We start from the raw sequence: 26,035 nt of genomic DNA, 5'->3' as shown, positions 1-26,035 counted from the left end.
CCAGAAGCTAGAGAGCAGCGTAGGGTTGGGACTGCGGCTTGCAGTCCAACCAGAATTGAGGTTCTGCCGGCTTGAGAACCTGTCATGGTCGGAGGTAGAGGGGAAGATGTCACTACTAAGGGACCATCCACCTTATTACTAGGGACCGACCACAGTGAGTAGCTGAAGCAAGTACAAGAGCAGTGTTCTCACCAACCGGGGAAGAGAAGAATTGGGAAACTTCAGCAGGTGCCAAGCCAGGGACCCAGCCAGTGGAGGTGACACTTGCAGAGCAGCCTTGTGTGTCTAGCCAGGGACCGAGCAGGCCAGTGGGGTGATGCCTGAAGAGTATCTGTGAGTGCCAAGCTAGGGACCCAGCAGGGACGTGGGAGTGACGCTTAAGGAAGATATTGTGTGAAAAGATTGGAAGAGTTTAGGGGATCCAGTGGCAATGGATCAGCAAGTCTAGTGAGAGAGACTGGGAGCTCAGTTTAAAGTAAACTGGATTACCATGACAAGTAGGAAAACTCAACAATGACTACTTCTATATCTCTTTCCACACAGGTTATCATCAACCATCTTTTGAACTATGTATGTTTAAGTTGGATAGGTATCATGATATCACATATGTGAATGGGAACGCTTTTGAAGCAGTCTTATGATGGCCTTTTTCACCTCTTGGTTCCTCAGGCTGTAGATAAGAGGATTTACCATTGGAGTCACCACCGTGTAGAATACAGAGGATACCTTTTCCTGTGTTTTGAGGGTACTGGAGGATGGATGAAAGTAAGCACAGACAACTGCAACATAGAAGATGGTAGAACACATCAGATGTGAGGAGCAGGTGCTAAATGCTTTCCTCCTGCCAGCCGCAGAGTTTATCCGTAAGACAGAATTCATGATGAAGATGTAGGAGACCAGGATGATTGTCATTGAACATAAGCAACAAGAACCCCCAAAGAAAAGGGTGACGATGGTGCAGATGTGGATTTTGGAACAGGACAGCCTGGCCAGTGGAGGGATGTCACAGTAGAAGTGGTCTATAAGGTTAGAGTTACAGAATTCAAGACTAAATAGACTGCTGGTCTGTGCAACTGACTGCACAAAGGCAATAAAGAATGAGAGAATCACAAGACGAAGACATTTCCCATTAGTCATAACTGAGACGTAGTGGAGAGGGTGGCATATAGCAACATATCGGTCATACGCCATGACCGAGAGGACCAAGATCTCTGTGCCTGCCAGTGCACAAAAGAAGTAGAATTGAAGAGTGCAACCTATAATTGTGATTAATTTTCTCTCGGAAAGGAGGTCAGACAACATTTTAGGAGTAACTACTGAAGAGTAGAAGAGGTCCACCATAGACAGATATCTCAGTAAGTAGTACATTGGAGTGTGGAGGCTGGGTAAAATATGTACCATTGCCATCATCCCAATGTTTCCAAGCAAGGCCACTATGTAAACCATTAAAAAGAGCACAAAGAGGAACTGGGCAAACAATTTATCATCAGTGAGACCAGAAAATTCAAACACGGTCACTTGAGTCTTGTTCTTGACACCCATGATGTTTTTGTTCTGAAATAGTTGAAATAAACATCTCATTTGTTTATGAAAATATTATATGTCAAGATTATACAAACTGGTGTTCTACAGTAGAACATTGAGATTTTTTTAACTACTTTCCGACTGCCAGCCCCGTATCAGTGCACTGCGGTGCTTATACGTACTACGCGCATGAAGAGGCACTGTCATCAACCAGATATAGCGGATTGCAGTGCTCGGTACTGTGAGCTGTATGTGATTTTTTATTTTTCCCAAAAACTGTGACAAGAACTTCAAAAAAATCACCATGCCTCTTACTAAATACCTTGGACTGTCTACTTTTTGAAAATGGGTCATTTGGGGTGTATTTGTACTGTCCTGGCATTGTAGGACCTTAAGGCTGGGTTCACACCTAATGCCGATGTGGCTCCCAGAAGGGGTCCTGTGCGTCCTGGTTCGCCAATGCAGGTCTGATTTCAGCCCAAATTTTGGGCTGAATTCGGACCTGAAATGGACCAAAAGACGCACAGGGCTCCTGTGAAAATTCACACCAGAGCCCCATCGGAGATATGTGAACCGGCTCCATAGAGAGCCGGTCACAATCTCCTGTTATTGCGAATTGGACTGTTTGCAATAGTTGTAAATCCGGCCTGAGAAATTGAATAGGCAGTCAGAAGATCAGGATTGATCAATTCTCAAATATATATATATATATATATATATATATATATATATATATATATCATAGTTTGTAGACTCTATGGGTCGGATTCAGATACGAGATACGACGACGTTTCTCCATATACGCCGTCGTATCTCTGAGTGCGGGCCGTCGTATAAGATCCGACCGGCGTAATTGTCTTACACCGTTGTATCTTAGGCTGCATATTTACGCTGGCCGCTAGGTGGCGCTTCCGTATAGTTACGCGAGGAATATGCTAGTTAGGTATTTACGCCGATTCAGAAACGTACGTCCGGCCGGTGCATTTTTTTACGTTGTTTACGTTAGGCTTTTTCTGGCATAAAGTTACCCCTGCTATATGAGGCATAGCTAATGTTAAGTATGGACATCGTTCCCGCCCCGAGTTTTGAAAATTTTACGTTGTTTGCGTAAGTCGTTCGCGAATAGGGCTTTGCGTAAGTTACGTTCACGTCGAAAGGCTTTACGGCATAATTTCGAGCATGTGCACTGGGATTCTTTCACGAAAAACTAAGGGCGCATGTTCTTTCTGCATACGGAACTTGCGCCCAAAGTTACGGCGGCGTACCGTATCGCAGACACGTTACACCAGCAGATAAATTGAGAAATCTATCTGAATCCGGCCCTATAACTTTTACACAGACAAAATATTATACATTTGGGTTATTTTTCACCAAGGCATGTAGCAGAATAAATTTTGACCTGAATTTATGAAGAAAGATCATAAACTAAAAAAACAGAACAGAAACTAAAAAAAAACAATGTTTTTTAAAAAAAAAAAAATTTTTGTTGTTTATACAGGGAGTGCAGAATTATTAGGCAAATGAGTATTTTGACCACATCATCCTCTTTATGCATGTTGTCTTACTCCAAGCTGTATAGGCTCGAAAGCCTACTACCAATTAAGCATATTAGGTGATGTGCATCTCTGTAATGAGAAGGTGTGTGGTCTAATAACATCAACACCCTATATCAGGTGTGCATAATTATTAGTCAACTTCCTTTCCTTTGGCAAAATGGGTCAAAAGAAGGACTTGACAGGCTCAGAAAAGTCAAAAATAGTGAGATATCTTGCAGAGGGATGCAGCACTCTTAAAATTGCAAAGCTTCTGAAGCGTGATTATCGAACAATCAAGCGTTTCATTCAAAATAGTCAACAGGGTCGCAAGAAGCGTGTGGAAAAACCAAGGCGCAAAATAACTGCCCATGAACTGAGAAAAGTCAAGCGTGCAGCTGCCAAGATGCCACTTGCCACCAGTTTGGCCATATTTCAGAGCTGCAACATCACTGGAGTGCCCAAAAGCACGAGGTGTGCAATACTCAGAGACATGGCCAAGGTAAGAAAGGCTGAAAGACGACCACCACTGAACAAGACACACAAGCTGAAACGTCAAGACTGGGCCAAGAAATATCTCAAGACTGATTTTTCTAAGGTTTTATGGACTGATGAAATGAGAGTGAGTCTTGATGGGCCAGATGGATGGGCCCGTGGCTGGATTGGTAAAGGGCAGAGAGCTCCAGTCCGACTCAGACGCCAGCAAGGTGGAGGTGGAGTACTGGTTTGGGCTGGTATCATCAAAGATGAGCTTGTGGGGCCTTTTCGGGTTGAGGATGGAGTCAAGCTCAACTCCCAGTCCTACTGCCAGTTTCTGGAAGATACCTTCTTCAAGCAGTGGTACAGGAAGAAGTCTGCATCCTTCAAGAAAAACATGATTTTCATGCAGGACAATGCTCCATCACACGCGTCCAAGTACTCCACAGCGTGGCTGGCAAGAAAGGGTATAAAAGAAGAAAAACTAATGACATGGCCTCCTTGTTCACCTGATCTGAACCCCATTGAGAACCTGTGGTCCATAATCAAATGTGAGATTTACAAGGAGGGAAAACAGTACACCTCTCTGAACAGTGTCTGGGAGGCTGTGGTTGCTGCTGCACGCAATGTTGATGGTGAACAGATCAAAACACTGACAGAATCCATGGATGGCAGGCTTTTGAGTGTCCATGCAAAGAAAGGTGGCTATATTGGTCACTGATTTGTTTTTGTTTTGTTTTTGAATGTCAGAAATGTATATTTGTGAATGTTGAGATGTTATATTGGTTTCACTGGTAAAAATAAATAATTGAAATGGGTATATATTTTTTTTTGTTAAGTTGCCTAATAATCATGCACAGTAATAGTCACCTGCACACACAGATATCCCCCTAAAATAGCTAAAACTAAAAACAAACTAAAAACTACTTCCAAAAATATTCAGCTTTGATATTAATGAGTTTTTTGGGTTCATTGAGAACATGGTTGTTGTTCAATAATACAATTAATCCTCAAAAATACAACTTGCCTAATAATTCTGCACTCCCTGTATAGCAAATAATAAAAAACCAAGTGGTGATCAAAAAACACCAAAACAAAGCTCTATTTGTGTGGAAAAAAAATATATAATTTAATTTGTGTACCGTGTTGCATGACTGAGCAATAACCAGGTAAAATAGCACAGTGCTATATAGAAAAATATATGGTATGGTCATGAAGTTGGTAAAACTTTCTTGGAGGTCAAGCGGTTAAAAATGTGTGGCTGTCATTGAGAATGTAAACTGACTCTGTGCATGAGGGGCCCCCCAAACCTGAAGCCCCCCCCGAGCCCTCCAATGTCCAAATCTGGCCCTAATCAGAGTGTATATTTTTGCTGTGAACAGAGAATGAATGAGTACCAGGAACTCTAAAAAACAAAACAAAAGTAATACTGTTTATCTGAAAAAACATATTTTATAAGTCATACTCATTGTATATACTGTATATACACACACACACACACACACACACACACACACACACACACACACACACACACAGGTGTATCTCATGAAATTAGAATATCATAAAAAAGGTAATTTATTTCAGTAATTCTATAAAAAAAAGTGAAATTCATATATTTTATATACAGTATCTGACAAAAGTGAGTACACCCCTCACATTTTTGGAAATATTTTATTCTATCTTTTCGTGTGACAACACTGAAGAAATTATACTTTTCTACAATGTTGTGTAGTGAGTGTACAGGTTGTATAACAGTGTAAATTTGCTGTCCCCCCAAAATAACTCAACACACAACCATTAATGTTTAAACTGCTGGCAACAAAAGTGAGTAGACACCTAAGTAAAAATGTCCAAATCGGGCCCAATTAGCTATTTTCCCTCCCCGGGGTGTCATGTGACTTGTCAGTGTTACAAGGTCTCAGGTGTGAATTAGGAGGTGTGTTAAATTTGGTGTTATCGCTCTCACTCTCTCATACTGGTCACTGGAAGTTCAACATGGCACCTCATGGCAAAGAACTCTCTGAGAATCTGAAAAAAAGAATTGTTGCTCTACATAAAGATGGTATAGGCTAAAAGAAGATTGCCAGGACCCTGAAACTGATCTGCAGCATGGTGGCCAAGACCATACAACGGTTTAACAGGACAGGTTCCTCTCATGGTCGACCAAAGAAGTTAAGTGCACGTGCTCAGCGTCATATCCAGAGGTTGTCTTTGGGAAATAGACGTATGAGTGCTGCCAGTATTGCTGCAGAGGTTGAAGGGGTGGGGGGTCAGTCTGTCAGTCTGTCGTCCCAGAAGGAAGCCTCTTCTAAAGATGATGCACAAGCCGCAAACAGTTTTCTGAAGACAAACAGACTAAGAACATGGATTACTGGAACCATGTCCTGTGGTCTGATGAGACCAGGATAAACTTATTTGGTTCAGATGGTGGCAAGCATGTGTGGCGGCAACCAGGTGAGGAGTACAAAGACAAGTGTGTCTTGCCTACAGTCAAGCATGGTGGTGGGAGTGTCATGGTCTGGGGCTGCATGAGTGCTGCCAGCACTGGGGAGCTACAGATCATTGAGGGAACCATGAATGCCAATATGTACTGTGACATACTGAAGCAGAGCATGATCCCCTCCCTTCAGACACTGGGCTGCAGGGCAGTATTCCAACATGATAACGACCCGGAACAGACCTCCAAGACAACCACTGCCTTGCTAAAGAAGCTGAGGGTAAAGGTGATGGACTGGCCAAGCATGTCTCCAGATCTAAACCCTATTGAGCATCTTTTGGGCATCCTCAAATGGAAGGTGGAGGAGTGCAAGGTCTGTAACATCCACCAGCTCCCTGATGTCATTATAGAGCAGTGGAAGAGGACTCCAGTGGCAACCTGTGAAGCTCTGGTGAACTCCATTCCAAGGGATTTAAGGCAGTGCTGGAAAATAATGGTGGCCGCACAAAATATTGACACTTTGGGCCCAATTTGGACATTTTGACTTAGGGGTGTACTCACTTTTGTTGCCATGGGGTTTAGACATTAATGGCTGTGTGTTGAGTTATTTTGAGGGGACTGAAAATTGACACTGTTACTCACTACTTTACATTGAATTACACACTAATTTACAGAAATGTGAGGGGTGAGATAGTGTAGATGCGTTACACACAGAGTGACATATTTCAAACATTTCTTTCTTTTCATTTTGATGATTATGGATTACAGCTAGGGAAACCCCAAAATTCATCTCAGAAAATGAGAATATTACATAAGATCAATGAAAAAGGGATTTTTAATACAGAAATGTTGGCTTACTGAAAAGTATGTCCAGGTAGAGTATAGTAGGCACTCAATACTTGGTTGGGGCTCCTTTTGCATGATTTACGGCATCAATGTGGCGTGGCATGGAGGCGATCAGCCTGTAGCACTGCTGAAGTATTATGGAAACCCAGGTTGCTTTGATAGCGGCCTTCAGCTCGTCTGCATTGTTGGGACTGGGATCTCTCATCTTCCTCTTGACAATACCCCACAGATTCTCTATGGGGTTTAGGTCAGGTGAGTTTGCTGGCCAATCAAACAAAGTGATACCATGATCATGTGACCAGATATTGGCGCTTTTGGCAGTGTGGGCAGGTGCCAAGTCCTGCTGGAAAATGTAATCAGCATCTCCGTAAATCCGGTCAGCAGAAGGAAGCACAAAGTGCCTTAGAATTTCCTGGTGGAGGACTATGCTGACTTTGGACTTGATAAAACACTGTGGACCAACACCAGCAGATGACATGACTCCCCAAATCACCTCGGACTGTGGAAACTTCACACTGGACCTCATGCAACTTGGAAGTGTGAACTGTTCTGTTGTGTCTCTGGGACAGGGAGTGAAGTTAAATCTCCCTGAAGAAACAGAGATAGGAAAAACCCTAAAAAAGCAAACAAAATAAACTTGACCTTTACCGACTGCACTAGTGTATGGCACTGGTGACTGTATGTAGAAAAAGAAATTGTGAAAAAAAAATCTAATTATATTTAATTTCATTATTCAAAAAATTGTGACAAAAAATTACAACATCGAAAAAAATTGCGATGCCTCTTACTAAATACCTTGGACTGTCTACTTTTAGGTCCTCAATAAATGAGAGAGGCCGTCAGTACATCAGGATTGATCAATTTTTAAATATATATACCATAGTTTGTAGGATCTAGGACTTTCACAGACTAAACAATATACACTGATTTGGGTTATTTTTACCAAAGAAATGTAGCGGAATACATTTAATTTATGAAGAAAGGTTAATTGTTTGCACAATTTTTTAACAGAAAACTAAGAAAAAATGTATTTTTCCCCAAAATGTTCAGACTTTATATTTAAATTTATATAGCAACAAATAAAAAAACCCAGTAATAATTAAATACCACTAAAGGAAAACTCAAATGGTGTGAAACCAATACATTAAAATTGGGTACAGTGTTGCATGACCGAGAAATTGACAGTTGAATTAGCACAGTGCTGAACAGCAAAAAAATTCCCTGGTCATAAAGGAGGTAAAACCTTCACTAAAATTTTATTTTATTTTTCTTTAAAACAAAAATAGTCCATTTGGCAATGTGTAGAAAACATGTGAGTTAAGAGGACTTGTTTCTGAAGTTATTTATTGGAGAGATATAATATGGGGTTGATTTAATCAAACTGGAGTACTCACAATTGTAAAAAAAATGTACTCACAATTTCTCACAATCTGGTACAGTTGGACTTTTTAAGCCAATCAGCTTCTAACTTCAGCTTGTTCAATTAAGCTTTGGCAATAAAACCTGAAAGCTGATTGGTTTCTGTGCAGAGCTGTACCAGATTTTGCATTCTCCAGTTTTAGTAAATCTTCCCCTATGTGTCTTATTATGTGTGATTATGTAAATGTATTTATTTGTCTATTTATTTATTCATTTTTTTTAGTCATTGTATATTTGAGTTATTAGTGGGAATGCTTAATAAGCATTCCCAGTATTGATATTCGTTTTTTATTATTTTGGATAATATTTTTTTTTGTACCTTATTGGTGTTGTATATATATTGCTTTGAATTTAAGAATGACAGGGGGTCAACAAAAAGAACGTAAGGGCCGCTCACACTCTCCAATCCCAAAAGGAGGGGGGCCTAGAGCACAGTGAAAAAACAAAACATGTTCTGAGAGCTCTGGGCCCCATCGATGCATGACCATAGAAAACGCAAGAGCAAGGACCCTCTAGCGGGACTTTAAAAGGCAATGAATCGAAAAATTTGTGTATATAGACAGTAATTGTTTTAAAAATGTATATACATTTAATACAAAAAATCATAAATACATATGCATGCCCATAGTGGTTAGCAAAGTAACTGGAAAAAATAACCTCTGGCAGTGGATAACGAAATAACGTAAGACAGTATAACAGTGAAACAGTAGCAAGTGTCTGTAAACAGAGACCAGTGAAGTCTCCACATTGAGTGGCTGGCAGCGATGTATTAATGGTCACATAATTTTAGTGGGTATGACAACTGCTGCTCCAAATACAAGTAGGGTAGAGTTTAGGTGGTGATGATAGAAAAACATCTCACCCATTTTGTTGAGAGGATCCTGGAGTTGTGGTGCGGTTCTTTTTAGAAGGGGTTCTACTCCACATGGTGTCAAAGGGTTCAGAAAATGTCGGAATCAGATCCTGCCAACCAGGAAGCTCCACCAGTGGCATTCCAATCTCATGGAAAAAAGAAGGGGGATCTCCTGGGAACCTCAGAGTTGAAGTGTGGCCACTTTTGGTGGCAATTAAACAGGAGGGGAATGCCCATCTATATGTGGCTCCGTCAGCTCTCAGTTGGTCGAGAAGTGGTTTGAGAGCTCTGCTGCATTCCATCGTTTCTTTAGAGAGATCAGGAAAAATGTTAATGACTGTGCCGTCAAAGTCAATATTCGGAGTGCCATGTAATTTAATCATGATGGCATTTTTATTCTCAAAGTAGTGCAGTCGGCAGATAACATCTCTGGGTTGATCCGCGTAGATATTACATGGGCACAGTGCTCGGTGGTGGACACGATCAAATCACAGAGGATCAATTACCGTTTTACCTAAGATAGTGTTCTGGATACTGTGAATTGTTGCTTCTAGGTCACCATCTTTGGTTGCCTCTGGTAACCCCTGAATGCACAGATTATTTCTAGGATTCCTATTTTCTAAATCTTCCATCTTATACAAAGAGTGTAAGCACATTTAGACTGGCAGAAACAGATTGGAAAACAGAAGTAATTCTTTAATGGCTGCTGCCTGTGAATCCTGTCTCTTCTCCGTTTCCTCCACCCTCTCTAGTAAATGAGACATGTCAGAGCGTACCGCTGTGATCTCTTTTTTTATGATTTTTTCTAGGCTGTGAAACATCACTGCCACTTATTTTTTTAACCCTCTTGCCGGAACAAATTTTCTTCTAAGTGATGGGACAGAAAGAAAGAAGCACTCATTGCTAGATCTTTATTGTAAGTAAAGTTTGTATTTTAGAAAAACAGAAGGTGGAGATATTGTACACAGGAACCCAGCTGCTATATGAAAAGGTAAACAAATGGCTTCAGCCTGAACTCCTCCTGGTTATGCTCCTCTGAATCTGATATGTTTTGCCCCGTCTAGGGGGTTCAATCATAACTCTGTAGGCATGGCGAAAATGTCAATGGAACATAGCCAGGAGTTTAGGCTGAAGCCGTATCTTTACCTCTATATATACAGTAGTGTCTGGATTCCCGTGTGCGCATCTCCAATTCATTAATTTCACATAATGGTGTACTGCAGGCCAGCTTTTCCCATCAACCTCTGCCTTCAAGCCCTTTAAACCCCAATTATAATGGGCTAATATAGTTCCACCTGGCGGAGAGATTTCCCTAAAAGGGGTACTAACCCCTGTTTACATTTTTGTCTTGGTGACCATTGTCCATAATTTTTTTTAGAACAGGAAGTGTGGGGATTTAAAGCAATTTCTTTTTACTTCCTGATGTGTTTCCTGGACATAAATTAAGAAGTGATCTCCGTAATGGGACACACACACACAAAACCTTACATGAGTTTCAATCATTCCCTATTCTTTCAATATTTTTTTCAATTGTGAGCCACTCACTCATAAGAGGTTTGCAGCCAATGAAGTCAAGACTACGTACCCCTGTATGCTTGTTGGGGATCAGTGACTCTTTGACATTTTAAGATGACTATAGTATTTTCCATGTAGCCAAATCTTGAATTATCTGAGAATAAACTGGACTACCATGATAGGTAGGAAAGTTTAACAATGACTACTTCTATATCTAGTTTCACACACGTTATCATCAACCATTTTTCTGAACTAGGTATGTTTAAGTTGGATAGGTATCATGATATCATATATGTGATTCGGAATGCTTGGTAGCGCAAAACCTGATCCTTAGCTGTCCATGGTTTATTCTTATGCTGGTTGTTAGTGAACATGGTCCCCTCACATTGGCTGTCAATGGAGATGGTCCCCTTACACTGGTTGTCAGTGGAGACAGTCCCCTTACACTGGTTGTCAGTGTAGACGGTACCCTTAGACTGGTTGTCAGTGGAGATGGTCCATTTACACTGGTTGTCAGTGTAGATGGTATCCTTAGACTGGTTGTCAGTAGAGATGGTCCCATTTCACTGGTTGTCAGTGTAGATGGTCCCCTTATACTGGTTGTCAGTGGAGACAGCCCCTTTATACTAGTTGTCAGTGGAGACAGCCCCTTTATACTGGTTGTCAGTGGAGACACCCCCTTTATACTGGTTGTCAGTGGCGACAGTCCCGTATATTGGTTGTCAGTGGAGACAGTCCCCTTATATTGGTTGTCAGTGGAGATGGTCCCCTTACACTGGTTGTCAGTGTAGATGGTACCCTTAGACTGGTCGTCACTGGAGATGGTCCCCTTATACTGGTTGTCAGTGTAGATGGTACTCTAATAAACACGATTGGTTTTTCTGTCGGAAAAGCCTTGGATGTTTTTTCAGACGGAATTCCGATCAATTCGCTTGCAGACACACGGTCACACAAAAGTTCTCTAAACTTTTGAGCGTTAAGAACGCGGTGATGTCCAACACTACGATGAGGCGAGAAAAATAAGTTCAATGCTTCCGAGCATGCATCAAATTGTTTCCGAGCATGCATGTTTTTTTTCCCGTCGGAATTGCATACATAAATTGAGAACCTGCTCTCAAACTTTTGCTGGTGGAAATTCCGACAGCAAAAGTCTGATGGAGCATACACACGGTCGGAATTTCTGTTCAAAAGCTCACATTGGACTTTTGCTGGCGGAAATTCCACTTGTGTGTATGGAGCATTAGACTGGTTGTCAGTGGAGATGGACATTGCTGGTCACTGGTTCCTGGAGAAGATTCAACCCCCCCAGTTCAAAGGATTAGCAATCTCTAAAGCAGTGGTTCTTAACTCTCCTAGCGTCGTGACCCCTTGATAAAATTTCTCAAGTTTTGGGGACCCCTAACAGTAAAATTATTTTAGGCAAGACAGGTAATTTGTGCCCCAAACCCACGGACATTTAACGCTCCCCGAGTCCCCTCCACTCGTACAGTATTAAAACCCCTTATGGTACATTTTAGGATGTTTCTCTTTGTTCTCCTTTCTTTCCCTTTTATCTCTCTCTAAGCTAATTTCTTGTTTGTATTTTTCTCCATCCCTCTCTCTAGCCGTCTTTTTTGTTTTTTCTTCTCTTATTCTTTCTCGCCTTTTTTCTTTGTACCTCCCTCTCTTTTCCTCTCCCTTCTCTATTTTTAGAGGCGGTAAGTTGGGATAAGTGGCAATGCTGGGGGGAGTTCTGATCAGCCAACTTAGGTGCTCTTGATCAAGGTCATCTGCTGATCTGAGAACTGTAGTGGGGACTTTTAATGGCAACTCTAATCTCAGGTAGTGTTACTCACTGTGTCTCCGACTTTGTGGTGTCTCATAGCAGTGACACCTATGCTGAAATCAGAAGATAGGGTCTCCTCCAGCCCCTCCCACTTCACATTCCTCACCAGTCAGCTGTCCTCTAGTCTATGTCCCCCAGCCATGCCGTGAACTGAATGGCGGCTGCAAAAAGGCTGAGTGAGCGGCCACAGGCTCCAGGAACAGCCCGGCTGGGCGGCTCCAGGAACAGCCTGGCTGGGCGGCCACAGGCTTCGGGGACTGCCCTACTGAGCGGCTGCGAAAAGGCTGGGAGATCAGCGTGGGCTTTAGGAACAGACCAGGATTTGGTGACCCCTGGCAAATCATCATTCGACCCCCGAGAGCGTCCCAACCCCCAGGTTGAGAACCACAGCTCTAATGCCGCGTACACACGACCATTTTTCATGTCATTTAAAACGATCGTGTGTGGGCTCCAGAGCATTTTTCACGATGTAAAAAATGGGCATTAAAAATTTAGAACATGCTCTAATTTTTCACAACGTTTTTAACGTTGTTAAAAATGGTCGTGTGTGGCCTTTAACGACGTGAAAAAAACGTGAAAAAGTTATGAGATGTGAGTGCTCGTTCTGGTAAAACTAGCGTTCGTAATGGAGTAAGCACATTCATCACGCTGTAACAGACTGAAAAGCGTGAATCGTCTTTTACTAACACGAAATCAGCAAAAGCAGCCCCAAGCGGGCGCGCCATCCGAATGGAACTTCCCCTTTATAGTGCCGTCGTACGTGTTGTACGTCACCACGCTTTGCTAGAGCATTTTTTTTCACGATCGTGTGTAGGCAAGGCTGTTTTAACGATCGGGTTGAAAAAAAACGTCGTTTTTTCTAGACCATTAAAATTTTTATTTTTTACAACCCAAAAACGGTGGTGTGTACGCGGCATTAAGGAACAATAATGTTCCACAGAATCAGGTGTCAAGTCCTGGGGAAAAAAGTGTGGGAACCCCCACTCAAGATCCACTCCCCCACCAAAAAAAATTATACGATCCACTGTACCACTGTAAGCAAGTTCTTTCTAAATCCCACGATAACTCGCGGCAGACCGCAATGTCTCCTGGGAACAATGACAAAAGCTCCCAGGCGACACTGTGGCATTGAGGAAGTGACGGAATACCCACACACTACCTGATGAATCCATATACAGGAAGCGGCCAGTAACATAAAGGATTACTAAGGTTTGCCTGCCCCTGACAGTGACTCAAGCTGGGCATCGCCGCTTAGTGAAGGATTGGCTCAGGGGGCTCGGCTGCTCTCGACTGCTCTAGTCCTGCAAAGGTAACTGAGTTCCTGCTGTGAAAAAAGTGCAGGAACTCCATTCCCACGCGTTCCTGCAGGACTTGAGCCCTGCACAGAATGATGGCTGAGAAACGCTGGTTTAATAAGTTGGGGAAGGGGGTTATGGTGGTTACCTTAATCCAGGGGAGGGCTGGCAGCCTTAGGCCTGGGGGGCAAGTCCAGTCACGTGGCCCATTGAACCACCGAATTGGCTCACCATCCATCTACACCACATTCCCCCGAGAGAGAGAGAGAGAGAGAGAGAGAGAGAGAGAGAGGGGGAGACTGCTCCATATTGTCCCCGAAAGAGAGAGACCATTTGACACTGCTTGCCCTGAGAGAGAGAGAGACCGCTTGACACTGCCTGCACAGAGAGAGAGAGAGAGACCGCTTGACACTTCCTGCACACAGAGAGAGAGAGAGAGAGAGACCGCTTGACACTTCCTGCACAGAGAGAGAGAGAGAGAGAGAGAGAGACCGCTTGACACTTCCTGCACAGAGAGAGAGAGAGAGAGAGAGAGAGACCGCTTGACACTTCCTGCACAGAGAGAGAGAGACCGCTTGACACTTCCTGCACAGAGAGAGAGAGAGAGACCGCTTGACACTTCCTGCACAGAGAGAGAGAGAGAGAGAGACCGCTTGACACTTCCTGCACAGAGAGAAAGACCGCTTGACACTGCCTGAACAGAGAATGAGACTGCTCCACATTGCCCGCAGTGCGAAGCGGTCACTCTCTGTGGGGGCAGTGCAAAGCGGTCACTCTCTGTGGGGGCAGTGCAAAGGGGTCACTCTCTGTGGGGGCAGTGCAAAGGGGTCACTCTCTGTGGGGGCAGTGCAAAGGGGTCACTCTCTGTGGGGGCAGTGCAAATGGGTCACTCTCTGTGGGGGCAGTGCAAATGGGTCACTCTCTGTGGGGGCAGTGCAAAGGGGTCACTCTCTGTGGGGTTGAAAGTTTTCCAGCCATCAGAATACAGTGATCACTGCTGGCAGCTATAGCAGCCAGCAGTGATTGCCTAAAAAAAAAAAGACACGCTGGTTGTACTGAAGTCAATTGATAGATTGAATTCTGTACAACCACATTCTGCACATAGATAGATTGAACTTTCTGCTGAACCAGCAGAATTTCAATCTGTCTATGGTGGCCTAGGTCAACCAGCCTTTGGGTTTAATAATACCCTCAAATCTTGAGAAAGAAATGCTCCACTTGGGTGTAGAAATTCATTTTTTACTCCACCTTATTTCCAGAACTCTTTAGGTATTAGATGTGCAAACAATAAGGTGAGAACACATCTAATACCTACTGAGAGTAATGGAAACAAGGTGGAGTTCAAAAGTGAACCATGCCATTACCTGGAGGAATTGGCATTTAGGGGGTTAAAACAGGCAGGGAGGAAATATGATATCACCTCCTCTGCCTGTCACTTTTCAGTGGAGTGGCAGTGCCTGCTGCAAGTGAATACAAGTTTTTGGGCTCACACTGGGGTACTGCCAGTTTTCCACAGTCATAGTCCCCCAGGTTGCAGATTTTTGCTGCATTTTCTGGAATTGCACCAAAGATGCAGCATTCAGGACATTTTGTGCACTTTCAGAACATGCAGTAAAAATGTGCAACCTCTATGGGAATAGGGGGCAACATGCAGGAAGACAAACTGCAGGATACCAGCGTGAGCCCACATCATAACACCTGGGCAGGCCCGTCGGAACTAGAGAGGCAAAGCAGGCAACTGCTTAGGGCCCCGAGCTGGCCAGGGGCCCCCAAGCAGGTGCCTGTTTGTTCCACTGCGGGAATGGGGGCTTTCGTTTGAGGGGAGAGAAGCAGGGGCGGACTGGGCTGTGTGTGGCAGGCCGGATATTTAATCCCAGCGATTTACAGTGGCAGCGATGTCTGTTACTTTAACATTTATTTATTTATTTTTTTCCCGGCAGAGACGAGTCTCCCCCTCTGGTTAGTTGAGCAGAGCAGTGAGTGTATCAATGCTCCTCCCCTCCTCCTTTCTGTAAACACACACACGAGAAGAAGGAGGAGGAGGAGGGGGAGATGGGACGCTCTGATCAGGTCTGCTCTAAGTTTTTATTATGCTCTGTACTGTAGATGGAGGAGGGAGGGGGGAGAGTGTCTGTCTGGAAAGGAGGACAAGGTAGATGTCATTTGAGTGATCAAGGGGTTAGGTTAGGAGGACATGTGCTGGGAGGCAATGCTAGAAGTGTGAATTAGATTTTAAATTTGACAACCCCTCTTCCTTCCCAAAACACCCCTCCAGCACATATCCTACCCATCCCCCTTGTACTGTATCTTTTCTCTCACAAGGCTCCCCCCCAGCACATATCTGACACCCCAAGCACATGTGGGTACAGAGGTTGTATATGATGGACACAGTGGCTGCATATTATGGGGCACGGTGGCTGCATATGATGGGCACGGTGGCTGCATATGATGGGGCACGGTGGCTGCATATGATGGGGCACAGTGACTGCATTTGATGGGGCACGGTGGCTGCATATGATGGGGCACGGTGGCTGCATATGATGGGGCACGGTGGCTGCATATGATGGGGCACGGTGGCTGCATTTGATGGGGCACGGTGACTGCATTTGATGGGGCACGGTGGCTGCATATGATGGGGCACGGTGACTGCATTTGATGGGGCACGGTGGCTGCATTTGATGGGGCACGGTGACTGCATATGATGGGGCACGGTGACTGCATTTGATGGGGCACGGTGGCTGCATATGATGGGGCACGGTGACTGCATTTGATGGGGCACGGTGGCTGCATATGATGGGGCACGGTGACTGCATATGATGGGGCACGGTGACTGCATTTGATGGGGCACGGTGGCTGCATATGATGGGGCACGGTGGCTGCATATGATGGGGCACGGTGACTGCATATGATGGGGCACGGTGACTGCATTTGATGGGGCACGGTGGCTGCATATGATGGGGCACGGTGGCTGCATATGATGGGGCACGGTGGCTGCATATGATGGGGCACGGTGGCTGCATTTGATGGGGCACACTGACTGCATTTGATGTTTCTTTTTTTTAGAATCAGTTTGCGCCCCCCAAACAAATTTGAGCACCGACCGCCTCTGCCCCCAGCACATATCTATCTCTCCCCTCTCTAGCACTAGCCCTCTCCCCAGGACATATCTGACCCCTGCATTCCATGCAGAACACTCGCAATTCAGCTACACGCGTTTGCTGCGGCACATTATATGCAACAGCAGTATTTGCACTGTAAACATTTTTTATTTATATAACGTGTGGGTGAGCGTAAACTGTATCGCTATGCTGTGGTACCTGTAGGCTTTGCGTGCGGCGGGGGGGTTTCTGGGGTTTGGGGGTCTCCATGTCCATTTTGCTTGGGGCCCCCAAATTCCTTCAAACGGCCCTGCACCTGGGTAGTGTCTTTCACAGGCCGCTAGAAAAAAAAAAAGTTTTAGCTGCAGAGAGGGGGAGGGTGGAGAGGCTCACTTTACTTTACTTGTATGGTCCCATTTGACTCACTGCATTCGAGCCTAAGCCGACTGCTCAGATTGAACTTCCCGCCCACACATCTTCTTCCCAGTCAGCACACAGGCTGGCCATAGTTTGGGCGGGGAAAGAGAGAGCAGCCTCTTCCAGCCAATCGTGTGGAGGAGGGAGGGGCTGGGCTCTGTAACACAGACTGTCGGCTGTGAAACAGAGAAGACATCGCTGCTCACAGTGCTGGATATAGCTGCTGCACTCGGCCAGCTCAAATACTGCACATGTGCGGTCCTGAGCTGGCGACAAGGCAGCCTTTGCAGAGCATATCAGAGCAGCCCAGGGGGAAAACGCATCCTTGTCCCCTGGCCCAGTCCGCCCCTGCCTTAACCACTTCCAGACCTGCGCACGACGATGTACGTCCTATTTTTAAAGATACATATCTCGGTAACGGCAGCAGCTGCTGTCACAACCGAGGTATCCATTTTTAGTGTGCGCGGTCTGGAATCCGATAATGGCGGTCTCCGCGGCGGATTCACCGCGAGATCGCCGTTATCGGTGGTGGGAGAGGGGCCCCCCCCTCCCGCCGCTCTCCCGCGCCCTCCGCCGCTTACCGGAGCCGTCGGTAGCGGCGGAGGCGATCGGTTGCTGTCGGCTGGTGAGCGGAGACGAGACTGAAGGAAAAATCTCCTTCGCCCGTCCCCATAGCTCGGCTGGGCGGAAGTGACGTCAAAACGTCAGTCCCGCCCAGCCTCTTAAAGAGACAATTTTTTTTTTTGGTCATTTGAAAAAATGACATTTTTTTTTATTTTTTTATTTTTTGCACTTAAGCCCAAATATGAGATCTGAGGTCTTTTTGACCCCAGATCTCATATTTAAGAGGATCTGTCATGCTTTTTTCTATTACAAGGGATGTTTACATGCCTTGTAATAGGAATAAAAGTGATAAAATTATTATTATTTTTTTTTCAGTGTAAAAAATAATAAAATAAATAAAAATAAATAAGAAAACAACATTTTTTTTTTTTTAAAGCGCCCCGTCCCGACGAGCTCGCGTGCAGAAGCAAACGCATATGCGAGTAGCGCCCGCATATGAAAACGGTGTTCAAATCACACAAGTGAGGTATCGCCACGATCGTTAGAGCGAGAGCAATAATTATAGCCCTAGAGCTACTCTGTAGCTCAAAAAATGCAATCTCTAGAATTTTTTAAACATCGCCTATCGAGATTTTTAAGGGTAAAAGTTTGACGCCATACCACGAGCGGGCGCAATTTTTAAGCGTGACATGTTGGGCATCATTTTACTCGGCGTAACATTATCTTTCAAAATATATAAAAAAATTGGGCCAAATTTATTGTTGTCATATTTTTTAATTCAAAAAAGTGAATTTTTTCCAAAAAAAGTGCGCTTGTAAGACCGCTGCGCAAATACGGTGTGACAAAAAGTATTGCAATGACCACTATTTTATTCTCTAGGGTGTTAGAAAAAAAATATATAATGTTTGGGGGTTTTAAGTAATTTTCTAGCAGAAAAAACTGTTTTAGTCTTGCAAACACCGAATCTGAAAAACACCTAAGGTCTGGAAGTGGTTAATCGTCAGTTAGGCAGAGAGTGGGTGAGGTCTAATTTGACCAAATGACAGTTGTCAAAATGGTTTTAAACTGCAAAAACAATATGTTCTGATACTTGTTGTTTATAAAGATATAGTTTACAGCAATAAATGCAGGAATTTTAGAAAGCATAATTCTCTGCTATTCTATGCTATACTATAAATCTAAGCATGATTTTTTGCTTTGCTTGGGCAAGGAATTTCTTCACCTCTTGGTTCCTTAGGCTGTAGATAAGCGGATTTAGCATTGGAGTAACTACTGTAAAGAAGACAGAGGTCACTTTGTCTTGTATTTTTAAGACCCCTGAATGAGGATGAAGATAGGTGAAGAAAACAGCTGTGAAGAAAATGGAGACAGTAATAATATGTGAGGAGCATGTACTGAAGGCCTTCTGTCTGCCCTTAGTGGATTTTATCTTAAAAATTGAAAGAAATATAAAAGTGTATGACAGGAAGATTGACACGAATGTATATACTCCATAGGCTATTACAAGGGTGCCAGTTACCAGATAGCAATGGAAAGTGCTGGAGCAGGATAGTGTCAACAGTGGTGGGATGTCACAGTAGAAATGGTCAATAAGGTTTGATCCACAGAATGGAAGACTAAACACACAACTGGTATGTGCAATTGACTGCAAGAAACAAATTAAGGAAGAATAAAGTACCAAACAAAAACATTTCTTCTTGGTTATTATTAGTGCGTAATGGAGAGGGTGGCAGATAGCCACATAACGGTCATACGACATGGTAGAGAGGAGAAGGGTCTCAGTGCTTGCGAATGCACAAAATAAATAAAGCTGAAGGGCGCAACCAACAAATGAAATGGACTTCTTAGTGGAAAGGAAGTTAATCAACATATTTGGAGTAATAACTGAGGAGTAAAAAATGTCTACTAAAGAGAGGCTACTCAGGAAGAAGTACATTGGGGTGTGAAGGCTGGAGAAGGCATAGACAAGGGCTATTATAGCCAAGTTTCCCACAATGGTCATCATGTACACCAATAAAAAGAAAATGAAGAGAAATTTGCTAAGTTTTTTATCATCGGATAGTCCAGAAAACTCAAACATGGTCACTTGTGTCCTGTTTTGATGACCCAATGACATTTCTTTATGTAATGATGGAATTAAACATCTCTTGATTTTTTTTAAAATAAAACCTGTAACGGTCAGGGGTTAACGCCGTTACGATATTCCATTCCACCAACCCACGACAGCTTCCGACACTCCACAATCCAGCAGACAGGACCTATTGGATTTCCCCCAGAAAACGAGACACACACAGCTCTGTTCTCTGGTTCCAAACGAATAGATTTTAATGACAAACTCAGGCTCTTTTTATACAGTCAGTAACCAAGTGAACAATGAATCATCTCCAACCACAACATTACACAAGGAACTCAATACACATTTTTAGTCAGACTTTCTGGCACCGAATTTACATGAGTTAATTATTATCATTTACCCAGACATTGTGACTCCGCGATAAGCTTTTCTCACCTTCTATACCAGTGTTTCCCAACTCCAGTCCTCAAGGCACACCAACAGGTCATGTTTTCAGGATTTCCCTCAGATGAAACGGCTGTGGTAATTACTAAGGCAGTGAAACTGATCAAATCACCTGTGCAAAATAATGGAAAGCCTGAAAACATGACCTGTTGGTGTGCCTTGAGGACTGGAGTTGGGAAACACTGTTCTATACAATCCACATTCCTTTAGTAAACATAAGTCGGACATCTGACCTTTAGATTGTGCTAATTCACATCACATATTATCATCAATAGACTTTCACACAATACAGTGTCAATTAGCATAGCACAATGAAATATCTTAGGAGCCAGACTTAATTAACACAATAGACAATAGAATGCAATCACAGCAAGCTTTATCACTACAGCCAGGTAGCTGGAGGTGATTAACATAAATTAACATCTTAACAGTATGTGTCCCCACATTGAATGAATCACACTATTATTGTCCGGTTGTGTTCAGAATTAACCACCTGTAATATTTCAAGATATCCTGCAATACATTGTGAATTATCATTACTGTCCCATCTTATGTAATTCAAGATATCCTTTCTCAGTCATCCTATGCCCCTAGTGGACATAGGATGACCCTAGACCAGGGGTGCCCAACCTTTTGTAGAGCGAGGGCCACTTAAGCAACTTGGTAACCAGTCGAGGGCCCCCACCTAACAACTGTACTTTTACTTTCTCCATCAGATCACCCTCCATAGCTATTACCTTTTGTATCACTTGACCCTCCCTCCTAGATTGTAAGATTGAGATTTGACACTGTACACCTGTAGTTTGGAGAAACTTCACCATCTCGGTTGCTCACATTCTCCCAACCCGAGACCCACCTCCAGAAATAAAATAATGTCCACACGTTTATCCTTTGTAATGTTTTACTGTAGCAGGAAAAGCATGCACAAATATTTCCAAAACACCAATATACCTCTTCAGGGCTGCTGATAGGGGAGTACAGCCAGTCCTGTTTTACCAGGCCCGCTCTCCATCAGCTCCACAGGGGGGCCCGGGGAACTTTACAGTTAATCTATGAATATTAAAATAGAGAGATTTCAAAAGCATACCCCCCGCTACAACTTGCTTATTGAAGGGGGGCTTTAATTACATTTTCCTGGGCCCCATCTGGTCTACAGAGGGGCCCAGGAGGTGAGCACAGCGGTTGGACTATTTCTCCTTTTTCGGGCCCATGTATGTAAAGCCGCACGGCACGGCACATTGCTCTGCTGGTTAATAAGACATGGCTGCCACTGTCCACTGCCTTCCCTGGCGGAGAGATATTACGAGGCTCTGCTTAGCTCCGCCTCCCATTTTCAGGTGCCGACTGCCAAGACTGAGGTGAGGCGACAGGCAGCTCAGTGGATGAGAGGGAGCAAGAACCTGGAGGATAGCGTGGCTGCACCTGCACTGCACACAGTGAGTGGAGCACAGAGGATAGAATCATCACTGTCACACAGCATAGCAGGTCATGATTATCAGCATTATGATATGCAGGCAGCACTGTCAGCATGTGTTCTTTAATGGATCTATCACAGTGTGTCATATTGTTGTTGGATGCTGACTTTGTTATGTCTGTACTGGGTTAAAATTTGTAACACACAGTATAGCCATAAGTTAACAAAGTCAGCATCCAAAAGCCATATGACACTGTGACAGATCTGTGACAGAGCACATGCTGACTGTGCAATTTTCATAATGCTGACAATCATAAGACACAGTGAGATGTTACTTTACATTTGCGTTTGGGGGGCAGTAAACATGTGCATCCCAACCACCCTCCTTAACCGCTTCCTGTCCAGCAACATGCTGGTACATTGCTGTATTGGAAAGTTGATATCTTGGTCATCGCTGCAGCAATGATCAAGATATAATTTTTTAGCCCCACCAAGTCTGCACAAAGTAAAAGTAATCCTAGTGGCTAAGAAGCCCCTGGATTATTTTTACAGGCAGTGGAGGGGGGTTCCACCACCGTCCTGCCATCACCTTTACTGGGCTCTCCCGTGCCATCAGTGGTCCCATTAAGGATGTGAGCAGCAACATCCAGTTCCTGGGACACAGTATGCGTGCATATGTAAAAGATGACAAATCTGAAGAGGTTGGATCAGGGGAGGAGCCTGTGGTGGGGTCAAGGGCTAGGTTAAAGGGGGCCCCGTCGGGTAGGCTGTATGGGGCCCTGTGATTTCTAACAGCGGCCCTGAACCTATTTGCACCTGACATAGGCAGCACTCTACAGTTCAAATTCAGTTTTAACACGGGGATGCTGACCAACATTTCCAGTTCCCTTACTGTAGGTTCCCGGACACCTGGCTGGCTTTCTGGGTGGACATGTGTTGTACTGCCCCAGGCTGGTAGGCCATAAATCTAAGACCTATCCCATGGACATCTGGCTGCTAGGCTGTCTGAGGGCCTATCCAGAAGCTAGAGAGCAGCGTAGGGTTGGGACTGCGGCTTGCAGTCCAACCAGAATTGAGGTTCTGCCGGCTTGAGAACCTGTCATGGTCGGAGGTAGAGGGGAAGATGTCACTACTAAGGGACCATCCACCTTATTACTAGGGACCGACCACAGTGAGTAGCTGAAGCAAGTACAAGAGCAGTGTTCTCACCAACCGGGGACCAACCGGGGAAGAGAAGAATTGGGAAACTTCAGCAGGTGCCAAGCCAGGGACCCAGCCAGTGGAGGTGACGCTTGCAGAGCAGCCTTGTGTGTCTAGCCAGGGACCGAGCAGGCCAGTGGGGTGATGCCTGAAGAGTATCTGTGAGTGCCAAGCTAGGGACCCAGCAGGGACGCGGGAGTGACGCTTAAGGAAGATATTGTGTGAAAAGATTGGAAGAGTTTAGGGGATCCAGTGGCAATGGATCAGCAAGTCTAGTGAGAGAGACTGGGAGCTCAGTTTAAAGTAAACTGGATTACCATGACAAGTAGGAAAACTCAACAATGACTACTTCTATATCTCTTTCCACACAGGTTATCATCAACCATCTTTTGAACTATGTATGTTTAAGTTGGATAGGTATCATGATATCACATATGTGAATGGGAACGCTTTTGAAGCAGTCTTATGATGGCCTTTTTCACCTCTTGGTTCCTCAGGCTGTAGATAAGAGGATTTACCATTGGAGTCACCACCGTGTAGAATACAGAGGATACCTTTTCCTGTGTTTTGAGGGTACTGGAGGATGGATGAAAGTAAGCACAGACAACTGCAACATAGAAGATGGTAGAACACATCAGATGTGAGGAGCAGGTGCTAAATGCTTTCCTCCTGCCAGCCGCAGAGTTTATCCGTAAGACAGAATTCATGATGAAGATGTAGGAGACCAGGATGATTGTCATTGAACATAAGCAACAAGAACCCCCAAAGAAAAGGGTGACGATGGTGCAGATGTGGATTTTGGAACAGGACAGCCTGGCCAGTGGAGGGATGTCACAGTAGAAGTGGTCTATAAGGTTAGAGTCACAGAATTCAAGACTGAATAGACTGCTGGTCTGTGCAACTGACTGCACAAAGGCAATAAAGAATGAGAGAATCACAAGACGAAGACATTTCCCATTAGTCATAACTGAGACGTAGTGGAGAGGGTGGCATATAGCAACATATCGGTCATACGCCATGACCGAGAGGACCAAGATCTCTGTGCCTGCCAGTGCACAAAAGAAGTAGAATTGAAGAGTGCAACCTATAATTGTGATTAATTTTCTCTCGGAAAGGAGGTCAGACAACATTTTAGGAGTAACTACTGAAGAGTAAAAGAGGTCCACCATAGACAGATATCTCAGTAAGTAGTACATTGGAGTGTGGAGGCTGGGTAAAATATGTACCATTGCCATCATCCCAATGTTTCCAAGCAAGGCCACTATGTAAACCATTAAAAAGAGCACAAAGAGGAACTGGGCAAACAATTTATCATCAGTAAGACCAGAAAATTCAAACACGGTCACTTGAGTCTTGTTCTTGACACCCATGATGTTTTTGTTCTGAAATAGTTGAAATAAACATCTCATTTGTTTATGAAAATAGTATATGTCAAGATTATACAAACTGGTGTTCTACAGTAGAACATTGAGATTTTTTTAACTACTTTCCGACTGCCAGCCCCGTATCAGTGCACTGCGGTGCTTATACGTACTACGCGCATGAAGAGGCACTGTCATCAACTGCTGCGTCAACCAGATACAGCGGATTGCAGTGCTCGGTACTGTGAGCTGTATGTGATTTTTTATTTTTCCCAAAAACTGTGACAAGAACTTCAAAAAAATCACCATGCCTCTTACTAAATACCTTGGACTGTCCACTTTTTGGGGGTATTTGTACTGTCCTGGCATTGTAGGACCTTAAGGCTGGGTTCACACCTAATGCCGATGTGGCTCCCAGCAGGGGTCCTGTGCATCCTGGTTCGCCAATGCAGGTCCGATTTCAGCCCGAATTTTGGGCTGAATTCGGACCTGAAATGGACCAAAAGACGCACAGGGCTCCTGTGAAAATTCACACCAGAGCCCCATCGGAGATATGTGAACCGGCTCCATAGAGAGCCGGTCACAATCTCCTGTTATTGCGAATTGGACTGTTTGCAATAGTTGTAAATCCGGCCTGAGAAATTGGATAGGCAGTCAGAAGATCAGGATTGATCAATTCTCATATATATATATATATATATATATCATAGTTTGTAGACTCTATGGGTCGGATTCAGATACGAGATACGACGACGTTTCTCCATATACGCCGTCGTATCTCTGAGTGCGGGCCGTCGTATAAGATCCGACCGGCGTAATTGTCTTACACCGTTGTATCTTAGGCTGCATATTTACGCTGGCCGCTAGGTGGCGCTTCCGTATAGTTACGCGAGGAATATGCTAGTTAGGTATTTACGCCGATTCAGAAACGTACGTCCGGCCGGTGCATTTTTTTACGTTGTTTACGTTAGGCTTTTTCCGGCATAAAGTTACCCCTGCTATATGAGGCGTAGCTAATGTTAAGTATGGACGTCATTCCCGCCCCGAGTTTTAAAAAATTGTACGTTGTTTGCGTAAGTCGTTCGCGAATAGGGCTTTGCGTAAGTTACGTTCACGTCAAAAGGCTTTGCGGCATAATTTCGAGCATGTGCACTGGGATTCTTTCACGAAAAAAATTTAAATACGCGGGGTCATCTTAAATTTAAATAAAACACGCCCACAACATCCCCATTTGAATTAGGCGGGCTTACACCACCACACATACGTTATGCCACCGTAACTAAGGGCGCAAGTTCTTTCTGCATACGGAACTTGCGCCCAAAGTTACGGCGGCGTACCGTATCGCAGACACGTTACGCCAGCAGATAAATAGAGAAATCTATTTCTATTTCTAATCTTTTTTTTTTGTTTATATAGCAAATAATAAAAAACCAAGTGGTGATCAAAAAACACCAAAACAAAGCTCTATTTGTGTGGAAAAAAATATATAATTTCATTTGTGTACAGTGTTGCATGACTGAGCAATAACCAGGTAAAATAGCACAGTGCTATATAGAAAAATATATGGTATGGTCATGAAGTTGGAAAAACTTTCTTGGAGGTCAAGCGGTTAAAAATGTGTGGCTGTCATTGAGAATGTAAACTGACTCTGTGCATGAGGGGCCCCCCAAACCTGAAGCCCCCCCGAGCCCTCCAATGTCCAAATCTGGCCCTAATCAGAGTGTATATTTTTGCTGT

At 44.0% G+C, this 26,035-nt stretch overlaps 3 protein-coding genes across 3 annotated transcripts; all 3 read right to left on the bottom strand.

Annotated features, from left to right (window-relative positions):
* Nucleotides 1–352: 352 nt before the first annotated feature.
* On the bottom strand, nucleotides 353–1,542 carry LOC120930778 (olfactory receptor 1020-like). The gene has a single exon (XM_040341949.1). The coding sequence runs from the start codon at nucleotides 1,540–1,542 to the stop codon at nucleotides 601–603; it is 942 nt and encodes a 313-aa protein (XP_040197883.1). The 3' UTR covers nucleotides 353–600.
* A 17,428-nt stretch (nucleotides 1,543–18,970) lies between these two features.
* Nucleotides 18,971–19,885, bottom strand: LOC120930777 (olfactory receptor 1020-like). Its single transcript, XM_040341948.1, has one exon. The coding sequence runs from the start codon at nucleotides 19,883–19,885 to the stop codon at nucleotides 18,971–18,973; it is 915 nt and encodes a 304-aa protein (XP_040197882.1).
* Nucleotides 19,886–23,076: 3,191 nt separating this feature from the next.
* On the bottom strand, nucleotides 23,077–24,307 carry LOC120930776 (olfactory receptor 1020-like). The gene has a single exon (XM_040341947.1). It carries the CDS (start codon nucleotides 24,305–24,307, stop codon nucleotides 23,366–23,368), a length of 942 nt encoding a protein of 313 aa, XP_040197881.1. The 3' UTR covers nucleotides 23,077–23,365.
* Nucleotides 24,308–26,035: the final 1,728 nt, after the last annotated feature.

The sequence above is a fragment of the Rana temporaria genome, chromosome 3, assembly GCF_905171775.1.
Source record: "Rana temporaria chromosome 3, aRanTem1.1, whole genome shotgun sequence".
NCBI classification, from domain to species: domain Eukaryota; kingdom Metazoa; phylum Chordata; class Amphibia; order Anura; family Ranidae; genus Rana; species Rana temporaria.
This window is presented reverse-complemented; position numbering and strand designations above follow the sequence as displayed.

What these genes read in the sequence shown, in the direction of transcription:
- LOC120930777 (XM_040341948.1), bottom strand. Translation starts at nt 19,885, where the DNA reads ATGTTTGAGTTTTCTGGACTATCCGATGATAAAAAACTTAGCAAATTT.
- LOC120930776 (XM_040341947.1), bottom strand. Translation starts at nt 24,307, where the DNA reads ATGGGTGTCAAGAACAAGACTCAAGTGACCGTGTTTGAATTTTCTGGT.
- LOC120930778 (XM_040341949.1), bottom strand. Translation starts at nt 1,542, where the DNA reads ATGGGTGTCAAGAACAAGACTCAAGTGACCGTGTTTGAATTTTCTGGT.